This window comes from Drosophila persimilis, unplaced genomic scaffold (genome assembly GCF_003286085.1).
Source record: "Drosophila persimilis strain 14011-0111.01,24,50 unplaced genomic scaffold, DperRS2 tig00000002-arrow-pilon, whole genome shotgun sequence".
Lineage (NCBI taxonomy): Eukaryota > Metazoa > Arthropoda > Insecta > Diptera > Drosophilidae > Drosophila > Drosophila persimilis.
In genome coordinates, this window is record NW_020825289.1 from 19,833,201 (window position 1) to 19,849,440 (window position 16,240).

General features: G+C 47.3%; 2 protein-coding genes across 3 annotated transcripts in view; one reads left to right on the top strand and one right to left on the bottom strand.

Moving 5' to 3' along the window:
- Window positions 1-16,240, bottom strand: part of LOC6600940 — a 53,625-nt gene that overhangs the window by 4,909 nt on the left and 32,476 nt on the right. Inside the window, exon 2 of one of the 2 annotated variants that reach the window (XM_026986428.1) lies at window positions 2,211-2,235. The exons of the other annotated variant lie outside the window; for it this stretch is intronic. The gene's annotated coding sequence lies outside the window, so the exon portion shown is untranslated. The remainder of the gene's footprint in view (window positions 1-2,210; window positions 2,236-16,240) is intronic. 2 annotated transcript variants of the gene reach the window in all.
- LOC113565243 (probable serine/threonine-protein kinase tsuA) lies at window positions 4,994-15,909 on the top strand. Its single transcript, XM_026986979.1, has 6 exons — window positions 4,994-5,078; window positions 11,210-11,258; window positions 12,616-12,751; window positions 13,690-13,805; window positions 13,924-14,364; window positions 14,464-15,909. Coding segments are annotated over exons 1-6 (2,190 nt in total). The 5' UTR covers window positions 4,994-5,076.

Genomic DNA, 16,240 nt, shown 5'->3' on the forward strand with positions numbered 1-16,240 from the left:
CCCAAAAAAATATACATATTGAGACACAGATATCTGGCATTCGTTTGGTGGTAGGAGGGTCTGTTTCGGAGCCACATTTATGTATATATAATTTATTCATACATTTTATAAGCAGGGAGAAAACAGAGGAGAAATGCCTAAAGCTGGCCCCCGACGGGCAGAGGAAACCCCAGCTCCTCCGACAACGTTTTTCCGCAGTCTGGAGCCTTTTGTTTGCTGTGGAATACCGCTCGTCAATTAGCAAGGCATTTAGAAACACATTAACCTTTTCGCCTTGGCCTTAACCTTTTGCCAAAAGAGCGTTAATTCGTTGCGAAAATACTGAAGCTCGTTTTGATGGGGCTGATTCACAGAAGTCGTAAATTGTCATAAATATCGAGCCACAGATTGCACACCGAACGGCGCCAGACGCTCCAAAAAAACGAAGAACATCTTGGCCAAGTTTGGAGCGCGTATCTCTCTTGGACATTCTCCAATATTTGTCTTACTAATTTCCTGGCCATTATTTTTGGCCAGCCCAACAAAAACCCCAAACATTTATTTACTCATTATTGCCAGATTCAGATTTGGCCATTGATGGCTATTTTCGCCTCGCTTTGTTTGAGTGCCAAACCGCATACTTTTCGATATTGACACGCATAAATTTGGTATATCTCGTATCTCGAATGTCCAATGTTTTCACTTGGAGATCCGACAATTGTTAATTTCTTGGCCAAACACGGCGCGATCTACACGTGTTCGTGTTGTTCCCTGAATAATGATTAGCATCCCTTGGTATGGATGGTCCCCATCTGCCCATAGGGGTGGCTTAGCGGATCAGTCGTGAAACCCTCTGGAAGGAGTCAGCCACGCGTAATGCGAACAGCAGTATCTCCGATCACTTTCACTCCATGCTATCAATGGGCACCCAATGAGGCACAACGCATAAATTAATGGAGAGGGCACTCTTCATTGAAAAAGGAGGGTTGTCTAGTACATTTTCATTAACAAACTCTTGTTAGCACTCCCAATTTCGGTGGCCACTGTGCTGTCCGACAGTTGGCCTGACCTGACCCATAGGGGTCTGCCAAAAAAGGGTTTCCAGCGTGTTGTTTGTTTAATTGAACACAGACCGAGACAATAAAGATGCGTGCGATATGGAAAGCGGTAAATTTTGGGGACGTTGCTGCCCTCGGGGTATCCATCGATGAAGTGCCGGCCTGCCATTGTCCCCGGCTTCCATCAGCAACACCATCGGCGTCTCCATTGAGGCTCTCATCGCCATCCAGACAATCGCTTGCAGTTCCTTGGAACGCAGGGCTGGCTCTGGCTTTGATACCCTTTAAAAGGCACTGAGAGCGGATCGAAGATTGATCTAGGGACGCGAAAGGAGTCTCTTGCCAGTCCAAAATTCCCTTCCGTTGGGTATCCCTTGGTCGTGGCTGTGAAATCTTTGCATACCTCGCATTTGCTTCCTTTGTGTTTTATTTCTTGTGATCGTTTTTTTTTTTTTTTTACCAACGCCCACCGTTGCCGTTGCCGTTGGCTTACCTTTCGGCCAGTTGTTGTTGTTGTTTTTGCTGTTTCTGTTGGTTTTCGCGTTTATCAGTTGAGATCAGGCTGGTGGCTGGTGGCTGTTGCCTCTTGGGTTTTTATCCTGTCTGGGGCTGCGGTTTTGGTAGTTACGTTTCGTTGCTCTTTTTGGGGCAGTGAATTTTAATTAAAATATTTCTCAGGGTTTTTATTTTCCCTGCACTCGATGCGCTGGGGTCAGGGGGCGACAACCGGAGGGGTACAGCCAGACGCAGAGACACTCTTTCGCTGGGTGTCGTGAGTGTGACACATTCGCATCAGATATGACGAGACTTCTGAGGAGAAGGACACCCACAGACTCATAAATCAGCGCTGGCCCAGCGTTTTGCTGGAAAAAGGCAACAAAAATTAACTTGTCAATGTGCCACACACACAGGACCCTGGACGTAGGACACCTGACGCGGCCCTCCAGGCCAGTAAATACTAGAATTTGTATTCTTTTTGGCTTTGTTTGGCCCGTGAAAATTTCACACATATTTCCCTTTGCCATTTTGTGCATTTTCCACATGGCACGGCGCCAGCCCGGACACGTCCTGCTGCGCCGGCCCAGCACAATAAGAATCCCTTGCAGGACTACTCGGAATTCCTGGCTCGGATCATCGATTGGGCCAAAAGTGTGCGGTTTGGCTGGTACTAACCTTCGGTGGAGGGCCACGCAGGGAGCTGGAAAGAGAACAACGTATGAGATATCAGCTGCTATCAATTATCGGGCGCACACTTGAGATTGTCTAGAGGAATGTGGCGCAATTGCTTTGGCGAAAGTGCATCAATCTCATTCGCCTGATTAATTTATCACTGTCCTTATCAGTTGCTAATTTTCTTCTGGCCCCCCCATAAATCTTCATTAACCCTGCCGCCAAAAGTCATATTTGAGCTTCCCTTTCAATAAAGACGTGGACTGTGGGCCAACATTTTGGGGAAATGGCGAAAATGTTATTTTAAAACAATGGAAATAATATTTCAAGGGAGACATGCAGTTACTCTTTGAAGCCGAACCCACTGGCCTCCACTGCTTGCACTGCTTGGACTCTGCTAACACTTGCAACATGTTTGAACAGACCACAGACCTAACAGAGAGGTTGCCACTGTTAGGCGATAGGTTCGAGCTTCGAACTCAATTTGAAATCAATCTTTTACTGCTTGCTGCGAGTCGGACCAGATTTTATCAACGTAATGTTGGGATACCAACGTGCTATCAATTTCATCATGTTTATGGACCTGTAAAGTAAAGCCCTGCGCTATAAAACCATTACCAGCGAATTTCTGCCAAGCAATGTCACCATTAGTGGAATTCTTTGGCAGTTTTTCGCGGTCTGATGCGATGCGTCACAGATTTGCGTAAACAAAATACCTGGCTGATGAATTTTTGGTGTTCTTTCGTTTTTATTGCGATAAGAGAGGGCAACGCTACTGGATTCCATTCATGGCCGGAGATTCTTCTAGTTTTGTGCGCCCCTTGTGTGCCTTTAATTGAACCTATCACAAAACTTGTGCAGTTATCTAGGTATCGAGTTAATTGAAAATTGGTACACGACCAAAGTCCACAAACACTCGTACGGTTCCGTCGTTTTCGGGGAACTACGCCTGCTTTGTGCCCGCCGACAGGTCGCGCTTCACAGATCTTCGCGAAACGGTGCTCCAGGATTCTCCAGTTAGTGGGCCCTGATAAGCCACCCAAATATTGCTTAATGTAATCTCAATGAGTGGCTAGTTAGGCGCATAACTTCTTGTGTGATTCTTGTTTTTTGGGTCGTTGGCAACTAACATATGTATGTACATACATTTGATTTACGGCATGATCAATAAAAGTGCCTGATACAACGGGTCGGGCTAATCGATCAATATCAAAATGCAGCGGCAACTTTGCTAATGGCCTGGCGAACTGGACCTTGCCCAATACAGTCGTCTGGCATTCCCGGTGCATACCCATGCGAATGGGGTCTTGTGGGTGAGTGAGCGACTGGGTGGGTGGGTGACTTGTTTTCGAAAGTGGGGCAGGTGCTGGCGCATAGATCATTATCTAGCGGGGTGACCCACATTCCCGGGGGAATTCCAGACACCAGTCCGTCCCTCGCATGTCCCGACCCATCCCAAGGAAACATTTCCTTCGGTAGAAGGGAACACACATCCCAAAGAAATCCATCTATCTATCACCCAAATATTTTTAGTGGGAGTCTGTTCATTAAACATTAAAAAGCCCTCAATACAGAAAAATGAATATCATGGGACTATTTTTCTAAATTTTTCATTAACTTAATTAAATAATTAATAAAATTAAATTCTTTTGAATTATCCTCTAGTAAATTAATCAAAAATGTTGCATTGAATGTTGCTTGTGGCTGCTCAGGCCTCGCAACATGTGTTCTATCAGCATGTTGACAACGTGTCGAACAGATATATCGTATGCATTTATATTAATATCGATAGGCCCGCGGTTTTTTTTAAACCACTCAACCAACGGCGGCAATTAGGGAATAAATATAGAGGTTTTCCTTGGAAAAATAATGTCAATAATGCCAAAATAATAAACAATAAAGTATATAGAACAAAAAGCTGTGTATCTTTATGGTTCTGCCTTTATGGGACGTCGACGAACAGACTCGAGCCGCAGCACGTTGCGATAAGTTGCATCGAGCCGGCAACATGCTTTCTGGCCACATGTGGCTGGGCAACAATATCCAGCACCAGCGGTTTTTGAAGACGGGCATATTTCAAACAACAGCGGGCGGGCGCGGAAACAAAACCGGAGAAAAGAAAAAAGAGTGTCGGATTTTTTTCGAAATTCAGAAACGAAAAATAAGTCCGCTGATAAACCCCACAAGTACATGTTGATAAAAAAAAGGAGAATAATCAAACGAATATATTAAATAATAAAAAAATATTTCAATATATCCACTAAATAAAACTGTTGTGTTCGAAGCCCGATCAAACAAATCAGTTAACGTTACAATCAAATGATTAATTAGCCAGAGGTGAAACAGTGCATTCTATGTGAAACGATAAGCTGATTGGATTTACGAAAATTAAACAAATTGTAAAACTATTGAAGTGCCAGTGCCAAGGAAACCCAAAAAGAAATTCGAATAAAATACAAAAGTTGTCACTGTCGCTGTCGCAAGTGCAATATAAAAAATATATATATGTACATATTGTTAATCGGAATAATAATTGTACATAACATAAAGTGCAGCGGTAAAAAAATTCCAAGAAATAAAATAACATAAAATAAGGTGTATTGAGAATTGCCGCTCGGATTCGATTGCATTTTTGTGCGGTGTGGAAATTTTTGTTGACGCCGCGCTTCGGCCCCGAGGAATCATATGAAGCTTGATTTCCGCTCGGAGTCTTGTTCGCCGACCACAGCAGAAAGCCCCAGACCCAGCCCCAGACCCAGACCCAGCCCCAGCCCCATGTACGACTGCCGAAGATATTACGCACAAACCCATGTTGGATTATAATTTATACCCTTAAATTTGGGGGCTACAATGCGGCCAGAAATATACAATGTAAGTACAATTTCAATAACGCAGCGGAGTGATTCAATTTCCCCAGAATGATCGCAATTCGCAATCGTAAAAATGTGAAATTCCTTAGATATAGAAAAGTTGATTCTTGGGCCAGGCCAGACAGTTGTGAAATTTTCTTAGAAGGTATTTTTTAATGGAATGGAATTATAAAATAATAAATGAGACGTGTATCGTTCCACCTTTTAGTGAGAATTCATTCAGAGCTTAAGCGATTTGTATCTTTTGTGGTGCAACCACGTGCAAAAGGAGGCAAAGAGAAAACCACGCCGTACGTCGTATCCCCCAAAAAGCAAACCCAATCAAAGGAATAATCCGCAAATACCATGACCTGTGTTTCGCACACATATACGCCATCTGTGTGCGTGTGTGTGTGTGTGTGCAGCCCTCCTTTATAAGGGCCAAGCGCTATTTCACTTAAAAAACAATTCAAAAGCACAATTATATGTTTGAAACATGAAATATGAAATCGCATACGGTTTCGGTTTCGGTTTCTGTTTCTGTATCTGGTTCAGGTCCATAATTGCCATTTATAACTTGTTATGGCACCAACACATGCAAACTGTCAGGATAAATCAGTCGCTCCATGTGTGTGTGTGTGTACTGCTCTCAGTGCGCGCCTGTGTGTGTGTACAACCCCTTTTTTCGAAAAATAAAAAAACTTTCGAGGGTCGTCGGGGACTTGTGGCGTGTTCAGATCTCAGGACATTTACCTGAGTTCTAAATCAACTGCCAGCGCGGCCAACCCTCGGCTGAAAACGCGTGGAGCAGTCGCCCAAAAGAGTTTCCAATCCAGGGAAAAAGTAAACCAAGTTAAACCTTTAATGCCCCCCCCACACCGACTAATTCGAACTAATTGTCTCTAATCTCACACCCCATCCGAGGCACCTCTGGCAGGGCAGCCATAAAACAAGTTCAAAATTTCCCAAGTCAAACATGGCCACGCCCCAAATGGCAACGCATTCGAGGGGCGATAAGAGCCAAAGAGACAATATTTGATTTGATAGTTCGAATTTGTTCTTTTCTTTTATTAATTAAACGGAAATAGGGGGCAGATAACACTCGAGAATAGAACCCACCTGGGGGAGAGGGAGAGTGATAAGCCCCAATGCCGCCAGCCCGTTATGGAGCAGCACCTCTGGAGCCTAGGGTGGTGGAGCGTGCCCAGCCTCTGGCCCTGTCTCGGCCGCGCTAGACTCGCAACAATCTCCGTTATACACATTAATCTATCACACTCTCCTCAAGAGTTTTATTGAAATTTATTGTACGATTCGCCAAATCACATGTTCTAATGGCAAAAACATCATAAACCCGGCTGTGCCGCCTGTATTTATGACTCGGCACATATTTGTGCAGCTTTGATTAATGCAATCACTTGACATCGAGCCCAGAAACAGAAACTGAAACCGAATCGGGCCCAATCAACCATTTGTAACTGTTCAGCCTGCCAGCATTCCAAGGGAAAGATCTGCCACTGGCTAAACGTGTCCCCCCGCAAGTTTGTTGAAAAGTTTGCTGGCGTCTAAAAGTTTTTGTTTTTTATAATTAGGTTTACGCGCGGTTGGCAAAAAGCTGTATGCCTGCTCTGCTCTGGTTTCAGAACAAAAATTGAGTAATGCAATGCCAGGAACATAGGCGTATGACGCCACAGGCTGTGGCTCCAAGTCACGTTCCATAGGGGAGGGGGAGGGCCCCCTTTACCGAGCATATAGTACATACATATATCGTTGGCGATTAGTCATGGCAGCAGCTGGGCTCAACGACTGGGAAATCGAGCGTTTCTCGCATTCCTCTGAGGTGGCATCCACAGGGCTTCGATTATCGGCTTGGCTAGGATCTCGGACCATTTCGGACCATCTCGGACTGTCGCCAAGCCGTACAAACGCCCAAGCGCCGGGCACCCACTATCTTATCAACGAACACGTTCAAAATATACGCCTCGGCGTACTACGCGTAGTAGTAGCCCCACACACACACACACACACACGCACACACACACACACCAGTATAATAATAATAATAATAACAATGCGACGACCGTCAAGTGTTTATTGTTTATTTTGCTTTTCCTTTTTTTTCTTTTTTTTCTTTTTTTGCTGCCAGAACACGCGAAAGGCTTTGGTTTTACTATAACTAAAGTTTTCCACGCTGATAACTTGGCTTTCTTTTGGCATATTTTCATGGGGGGAGAGAAGCGATGGGTGCCCGTAGATCTACCAGCTGGTACTCGGTTGTAAAATTGTTCGATTTATGCAAATATTTGCATTATGAATTACAACCAGTCGCAGTCCCCGTCCCCGTCGCAGTCCCCGTTGCAGTCTCTTCTCCAAACACCTGCTTAGGGCCAAAGACGTTTGACGTTGCACCTGACCTACAATGTGCCGTGTTGTTGTTGTTTTACGGTTGTGTAAAACAACAAACACACCCACTTTGCACAGTCAACGGCGGAGGCCTAGGCCCTGACCGGGGGGACGGCATCATCGATAACAGATTTTGATGAATTTCTCGCCCCGGAATTAGAAAGTTTTTGTAGAAATCCGTCCTCTGGGGGTATGGGGGCTAAGCGTTTGGTTTATGGATGAGTTATTGAGCGCCTTATCAGAGCTTATCAAATGTAAAGGCGCCTTTTATGGCTGCATTTCTGTTCGATAACAAAACGGACAATAAATCGATATATCGATAGTGCATCTCAGGTGCATAATTATTGTTGTTTGCCTCGAGAAAAGGTGTCATATTTGAGCAACTCGCACAGTCCCTAGACATTCAATCAATGCACTTGCCCGCATGTTTGCCTTGGGGCCCGCCTCGGGGCCCGTCTGGGCCTGCCTGCTCACTGTTGACACTTTGGGAAAGTTGCTGAATGTCTGCCTAGCACAACAAAGTCTCCGGCCGCTGCCACTTAAGTAGCCCGTCGTCGGACGGGCTGGCTACTTATCAGAAAGGGCTCTGAAAGCGGCTTATCACCCAATAGACCAGCAGCAGCAGCAGCAGCAGCAGCAGCTGTCGCTGTCGCTGCGACGAAAATCGCATTAGATCCCACCCCTCGAACAGGGCCGGGCCCATTCCGCTTCACGCCTTTTTCAGGAATTATGCAGCAGCATCAGAGTGAGGGCTGCTAATGAGTCGAGATTTGTGTTGCGGCACGTCGCACCTTCGCAGCCCCACAGCTCCACAGCAGCCTCCAACGCTCAGCCTTGACACTGTGCTCCGTGCACATCAACTCATTTGGCGTGACTTGTGCTCCGGTTCTTCCATATATTGTACGTATATCTAGCGACAGGCAACAACATTAGCTTATCGCTGGGGTACGTTGAACTCTCACGGGCTCCCGATTCCCCGTCGGATCTTTGTTGTGTCTATATTGTGTTTATATTTGGGGCGTTGCTGCAAGTTCAAGTGCTTTACGGGGGGGGGCGGAGGGTTGAGAGACAAGTTCTCGAATGGATGGACCTCTGAGTGGGTGCCAAAAGTAGGCAAGGTATTGCTCGATGTACTCTAGATTGGCAGTCGCATTCTTGCATTACCCACACCCAAGATCGTGCGAATCCGGCCTCCCACTGCCGCTGCAAGCATTATATAAATATTTTCATATAAAGCACACCGCCTGTGCGCAACTGGCAACTGTCAAAGTCACTAAAGAACGTGTAACCACCCTCCGCTGTCCGCTGTCCTCTGTCCGCTGTTCATTAAGTCGCAGCAAATGCAATTGCAGCCGGTCGGTCGAGGACGAGGAGGAGTCGCAGGAGCATCAGAGGGGATGAGGCTTAGGGTTGTTGCTGGCTCGGCGAAAAGCGCAAGGTGGATGATGCCAGGGTATTGAGTGACATCCAGTTGCAACCCCTAAAACAAAAGGAAAGACTGCATCGCACTCACACGCACAATTGGCAGCACGGAATTTCACACTTGGTATCCCCGCGGAGGAGGGGTGTCGAGGCGATTACATGATTGATTGAGGTGCCCGCGAGAACACGTGGCCGCAATCAGAGAGCATAAGTGGCCGCAGGAATCCAAGCCATGTTGTCGGACATCGTCTATCACTTTCTTTGGGGTTTATCTGTGGGATCTTTTTCGCCAACTCACTGTCCACTGGCTGTCCAAATACTTGGGCTTAATCTAATCGCCGCCGCATTCCTCAGATGGCAGTCCCGCGAATATATATATAAATTCACATTTAAAGCGGTTACTATTTTGTGGATGTTGAATCAACAAGTGTTAAAGTCCAGCGACAACACGTGCCCGTTCTCTGAGGCGAAACCCAAACAAGTTTGCTCGGTGCTGGGTAATGGATACTGGGTACTGGGTACTGGGTACTGGGCACTGGATAGATCTAAAGACATCGGAGGTACATAACTGAGTTTTCGCTGCTGACAAGTTGGCTTCACTTAGCACATTTATCGGTCGTTGGGATCGGGTCGAAACACTTGGAGTTTAATTTTAATTTTAATTTCCATTCAGCAGAGTTGATTTATTTATTTCCAAATCAAAATACCCATACAATCGAATGGACAAACTAATTAAGGCCTGAAAAAATGTCCAATTGATTAGATTGCACTTTTTAAAAGTGGTTCGGTGACGTAGACGTCGCCACAAGAGGCACCAGTCCATACACACGCACAGCTCTGGCACTAGTATTGGTGAGCTTTTGAAAGCTGCGCCTCAAGGCGCCCATAGCCCGACCTTTGGCTGTCGGTGAGCCGTGTCTGTGTGAAAGCTCGCCTTTGGGAGGTCCCCAGCCATGGCACGTAGCCAAAGGAAAACCTAAGAAAACTATTCAGTATTCAGGGCACATTCCAGACAAGAGCTGGAGGGTCCCTTTTTGGGCTCCCGTATCTGCCGGGGATGTGCCCTGTCTGCATACCAAATAAGGTAATTATGAGTCGCATTGTAAGGCGTAACACACAGACAGACAAAAGTAAAGCACAGACAGAGGAGCGATATCGGATTACATACATGGGAATCGCATAGAGCTACAGCCACAGCCACAGCGGGTCACATGGATGGGCTTTTGTGCTGTTTTCGGTTTCGGCTTTCCGGCTCCCTTGCGGTTGCCTAGCCAGAGCTTTCCCCCTACCCGGCCCCTCACCATTGAGATCAGTCAGCAGAATGGCCAACAACTCCTCCACACTTTTCATATTTCGGGGAGCCCAAAAGCTGATTTAATTGCTTGCCAAAGCGAAAGCCAAGTCTCCCGGGGGCCACATACTCTCGTATTCATGTGTGTGTGTGTGTGTGTGCACATTTCAAATGGACCGTATTGTCTGCCGTGAAATTGAAAAATGATAAAAATCGCACGCCACACGGCCCGAGGCATTTGGATTTTTCGGGGACGGCCCACTGAGAGGGCAAATGGCCAGGGACTTGCAATGGGACTTGAATGCGCCTCCTCCTCCCCGGGGCTGGCTTTGCCCTCGTCCCTCGTCCCTCGACCCTCGCCCTCTCTGTATTGATTTCTTGAGCTTGATTCTTTTATATTTTCACTTTTCAGGCCGGGGCAAAAAAGACCTTCGTCTCAAGAAACTACCCTTTTCGGTCTTGAGTTCTGTGTTCTCTGTTCTGGGTTCTCCGTTCGGTTTTCGTTTTGTTTTGTTCTTGGCTTTGTAGTTCAGTGCTAAGCTGAAATCAATGACCTTTTCGGCAGCGCCTGGACATGGACCTGGCGGGGATTAGTGGCTCGTGAAACAGTATATGCAGAATACTTGTGCCAAGACTTTCCCGGCCACAAAACGTTGTTCAGTTGAATCGATAAAAGAAAAACAACAAAAGCCCGGCCACTTGTGCTCACTTGTGGGGTGACATTGAGCCAGAGCCAGAGCCAGAGCCACTGGAAGGGCTCTCCATAGAGTCCCATAGATGGTTGCTTTTAAAGAGCTCACGATCATCTCATGATGAAATGACTTAATTGTTGTTCAAGCCCCAGCAGACCCGAGACGGAAGTCCGTAGCACAAAAAAACGTTGAAAACAAATCAATAAAATCAATAATAATCATTAATAATAAGCTGTAGGATTTATGCAAATTTTGCTGTATTTTTGAATCATACTTAGTTCTCGAAATTCCTTATTTATAGCGGGTATCGTAAGCCCTACTACAGCCGTTCCGTTCTTCTACTTTCAGGTTACTACAGTTCACGCTGCCCAATGTCAGGACTATTTTTATACTGATGGTGAGTAGCCCTTGATTGATTTACTATATAGTCTGCCCATCGCCAATCGCCAATTGCCGCTTATGTAAAATAATATTTTTTTTATTTTTTTTTGCATTTTTACGACTGCGGGTAATTGTAAAGCTTAGCGGATTTATGGCGTATAATTTGTTGTATATATAATCGTGGGCAACTAATTTATGTGGGGGGAAACCGCAATGGTGTCGACCCTTTAACCCAGTTTCGGCCATCTGGGATTCTTCAAACCCCATCGACACTCTGAATAATTATCAGAAAATGTCAAAATATTATTATGTGCTTTTGGCCCATAACAAGATCGAAAGATTGAGAGTGTGTGTAATCGAAAATGGGTGTGTGGAGTGGGGGAAACCCATTCAGAGTTTGATACGAGAGCGTTTGTGTGTACTTTGGAGTGGCTCTGTGGCTCTGAGGCTCTGGGGCTCTCGGCTGTGGGGGTCTCCACTTGAGCCTAACCATAAAAATAATAATAATTATTATTATGATTATCACAGACACTCACACACGCACCAAAGCGTCATTGAACTGTGGAAAAGGTCGCCCGTCAAACGATACAGTATTTTCGGCTTTTGAGTAGTGCAAACACTGCCCCCCACCATCCGATCTCCGATCTCCGATCTCCCATCTGCCGCTCTGCCGCTCTGACAAGCGATTGAGGAATGTTCCATCTGGCATTCCACACGGACCCACGACGGGCACGCGCCTCCCCGGCACTTGGGCCATAAGTTCGGAGCTCCTTAGGAGCTCCTAAAGCCCCCCCACTAAGCCCTGGGGGTATTTATAGCAATTTACCCGAAAATAACTAACCAACGACCGGGACGTTGGTGCCGTGCGCTCTCCGTAGACCCGATAAACAGTCGATTCCGCCATCCATTCCGATATGTCATTTGTCTGGCTGGCGGCTTGTTTTGCTGATTTGCATATATGCCATATCTACGCGTGATATCATTAATGGTCTTGGTGAAATTCAGTTGGTCAAAGGTGGAAAACGTGTCAGCCAAGAGAGACATGAGCCAGACCCGTGCCAGCCAGTGGGTGGGGCCAGCCAATCGGAAAAGAGGGCGGGGCCACCCACTGGGATGGCTCTAACTTCAAGGCCGTGCAGGCCGCTTAACGACCCAACTTGGACCATTAAAGGCCTTGGGCCGGCCGTGCCACATGTGTCCGAGTCGGGCGAGGCTCCATAATAAAAAGCTCCTCGTATTAATGGAAATTTATGGGCCAAAAGGGTTTCGTTATGCCGGGCTGCTGGACTGCTGGGCTGGGATTAGTCGCCAGATGCGAATCAGCTATTAATCGCCATACTTTCTCTCTCTTTCTCTCTCCCTCTTCCGTGCAGGTAATGCTTGCTCTTGGGATCAAAACAGGCGCAAAGAAAACGGACGAATATGTTTTAACGTTGAAGAAACACAACGATCGTGCGCTGCACATCAACGCGCACGGCAAAGTGACCGCCGAGGACATATCGCTGGCACGTAAGTATCCCCTCCTCGCCCACCGCCCCCCACCAAGACAATCCCGAGTTCGTTCATCAATTACCATTGGCATTTAAATTAAATTGGCATTTATACTAGAGTGTGCGAGAGAGTACATCCCATCGTATATATTTTGAACTCTGTCTGCCCCCCTCTCTCTCCCTCTCCCCCGTGTCTGTGCATATGGCGTGCTTAATTAAATTATTGGTAATTTAATATTTGATTGATGTTATGAACCGCCACGAAGCCGCCCCAAGCGCCGTCCAGTGCGTCTTTTAATTTATTTCGGAATTTGTTTGCTTTTTCTGCGGTTTGCCAAGCCGTCTCTCGTCTGTGAAGTTCAGGAGCAGCCGCCTCATAGTAGGTTGATGGGTGACCGAAAGCGACAAGACGGCATGCCAGGCCGCAGACCGCAGGGGCAAAGGTCCGGGGCTGGGACTGGGACTAGGGCCTTGAAGCATCTCTTCGGGCCTCAGCAATGCCCTCTCTCTCGGTGAGGAAACAGAAAACTGTCACTTGGGTATTTTATCTTATCAGTGGAGCTAGTGCCTGGGCTTTAGGCAAGTTGATCGATTTGCTGTGGCTCTACCCCCCCCCCCCCCCCCCCCCCCACCCCCCCCCCCCCCCCCCCCCCCCCCCCCCCCCAGATCCTAAGAATTTAGAGATTTTTCAGGGTTAAGCCCCCCACCCCGGCCACTGAGAGGGAGTTCAACGACTGAACGGCAGTTGATTAATAGATTTCATTAAATGTCCCAACAACCGGCGTCCCACATGGCGCACTTATCAACCGCCCAACGCCTTTTATAACTTTATCGGAGAACCTTTCAATTAATTGGGTTATCTGCAGGCGGCTCAAGTGCTCCGCCGTTGACTATTTACACAATAGAAAACTTTTGTTTGCCAATAATTAATTAAATTTGATTTTTCAATTTCCACAGAATCCTTCACGATGGACAGTGTGGGCGATGCACTGAGCGTGGACTTCAAAATCACCATCTATGCCAAGGATGTGGACTACTATCTGTGCTTTCATCAAGGCAGACTTGTTGGAAAGGTGAGTCTCCACCAGATATAGCCTAGAGAACGTCCCGTCCCCCCCGTGTCTCTGGCAAACCCGACTAACCGCAGCTCTGGCCTTGCTTTCTCTCCCTATCTCGACCCTCTCCGAACAGAGAAACGCCACAAACGACTGCCACTTCAGGGAGTCACTGGATCACGGCTACTATCAGTTCACGCACGCCTACAATCCGGTGCTGCATGTGGGGATCAAGCGCAACTTTAGGCCCATCGGTCCGCGGGACCTGGAGCGCCCGAATCGGATGCGCAATGCCTGTTTCCTGTTCTTCCGCTCGGAGGCGGAGCATTTCCGCAGCAACATGGCGCTGTTGGGTCCCAGGAAACACAAGTTTTCCAGCAAAACCACTAAAACGACGACCACGTCGACTACAACAACAACCACGCCCAGTACTACAACCAGCAGCACTACAGCCAGACCCACAACAGCCCCCACAACCACCCCCACCACCACCACCACCACCACCACCACCAGCACAACCCCCCACACAACCACAACCACAATGTTGAGCCCAGTGCCAGTGTCGGGCACGAAACGCGTGCGTGGAAGGCCGCGTCGCCCTGCAGCATCTTCGGCAGCAACCAGTATTACTAGCGATAGTTCTTCTATAGCCCACAACAGCAACAGCAACCACAACAGCAATAGCCTTAAGTCCTACAACCAAGCCAATAGCAACAACAACAACAACAACAAGAAGAAGAAAGACAACCACTTGGATGACATGTTGCAGGAGCAAAAAATCATCAAGCGAAACTGGGAACGTCGCCAGCACCGCCAGCAGCAGCAGCAGCAGCACCGCCTACGGCAGCGGCAGCACCACAGCGGCGGCGCCACAGTGGGGGCCATGCAACAGCCGCAGCCGAAGAACCTGGAGGTGCGCCACCATCACAACAACGCCACCCTCATGGAGCGGCGACGACGCCGCCGGCTGGAGCGGCGCCGCCACAAGCAGCAGCAGCAGCAGTGGGAGCAGGAGCAGCGCGACACCGAGCACCTGCCCAAGGCCTCGTCGTCCGCCTCCTCGTCGTCCTCCTCGTCGACGGCCACCACAACGGCCCTGACGGCCACAGCGGCCTCGCTGGCCCCCTCCGCTTTCAATCTGGTGGCCATCCTGGCGGCCAGCAGTCGTAAGCGGGACAGGCGGAAAAGGTCCGCCGCTGCCGCTGCCACGGGATCAGCAGGTTCCGGTGCGGCCACAAGGGCGGACATGCAGCTGGTGGAGATGGCCTCGCAGCGCCAGCAGCAGCAGCAGCAGCAGGAGGAGCAAAACGAATACTCAAGACCCTATGTTAATAGAAACCTAGAAACCCTAAGCCCAGAGCAAACCCTGCAGCTACCACCACACCTAAACGTAAGCCGTAATCTAAACGTAGATCTTAGTCTATATCTAAATAGTGATAGCGATAATGTTAATAATGCAATACCTGCCTTGCCAAAAAACTACAACTACAACTACTTGTACAGTAACGAGCATTATAATATGAGTACTAAAAGTAGCACGACTGATTCTAGTAGTTTAGAGACTAGCACTAAGTTCGATAGTCCAAATAGCCATAGCCATAGCCATAGCCAGAGCGCGTTCAATCAGAATATTGACAATAATCTTAAGCAATCCAACGATCGAATTGACAGTGTGGCAGATGAAGCCGCTACGAAAGTGGAGCCAGGGGCAACAGCGGAAGCGGAAACAGTTATCGAAACTGTGGCGGAGAATCGCAATCATATTGATGCTAATAATATAGTCGACGATGGCTCTCCCATCGAGGAGGAGCACGAAAAACATATTCTAAAGAAGCTTTTTCGTAGCCTAAACCTGCCACAGCCGCAGCAGCAGCAGCAGCAGCCTCAGCAACAACAACCTAATATTGATAACTATAATGCAAATATTAACGTTGTTAACGATAACGATAACGATAACGGGCTGCTGATCAATAATAACCATAATAGTAATTATAACGAGCAATTTGCGAATGACGATGAAACGATACGAATTCAAAATAATAAATATGAAACACATATAGTACAATACAAACCTGTGGTATTTATTTCGAAAATAAACCCCTCCTGTGTTCCCAGCTGCTAGTGGCAAAGACTTTCAAATTAAAGGTAAGATTATGGGTAAGACTCCATCTGCCATTCCCTGCCCACAACTAGCTAAAATGATGTCTCATAAACCGATCTATAGGTAACTAGTCCTTGTCCTTCCAACCGGAAAGCATATTTGGCTGATATCCCCCCTCAAGCATTTTTTTGGACACTCAATTTGAATTGGAATTCCCCACTGAAAAATATTGGAAAAAAACCACAACAACAAAATTCCACACATAATACGAAAATCATGTTAGATTTGATAAGAATCTCGAACAATGTGTAAATCGAACGTCGCCTATGACCTCAATCCGTTTGGAGCGGCC

Coding starts and splice junctions, on each gene's coding strand:
- LOC113565243 (XM_026986979.1), top strand. Junction 12,752..13,689: donor CGAGGACATATCGCTGGCAC/GTAAGTATCCCC, acceptor CAATTTCCACAG/AATCCTTCACGATGGACAGT. Junction 13,806..13,923: donor AAGGCAGACTTGTTGGAAAG/GTGAGTCTCCAC, acceptor CTCTCCGAACAG/AGAAACGCCACAAACGACTG.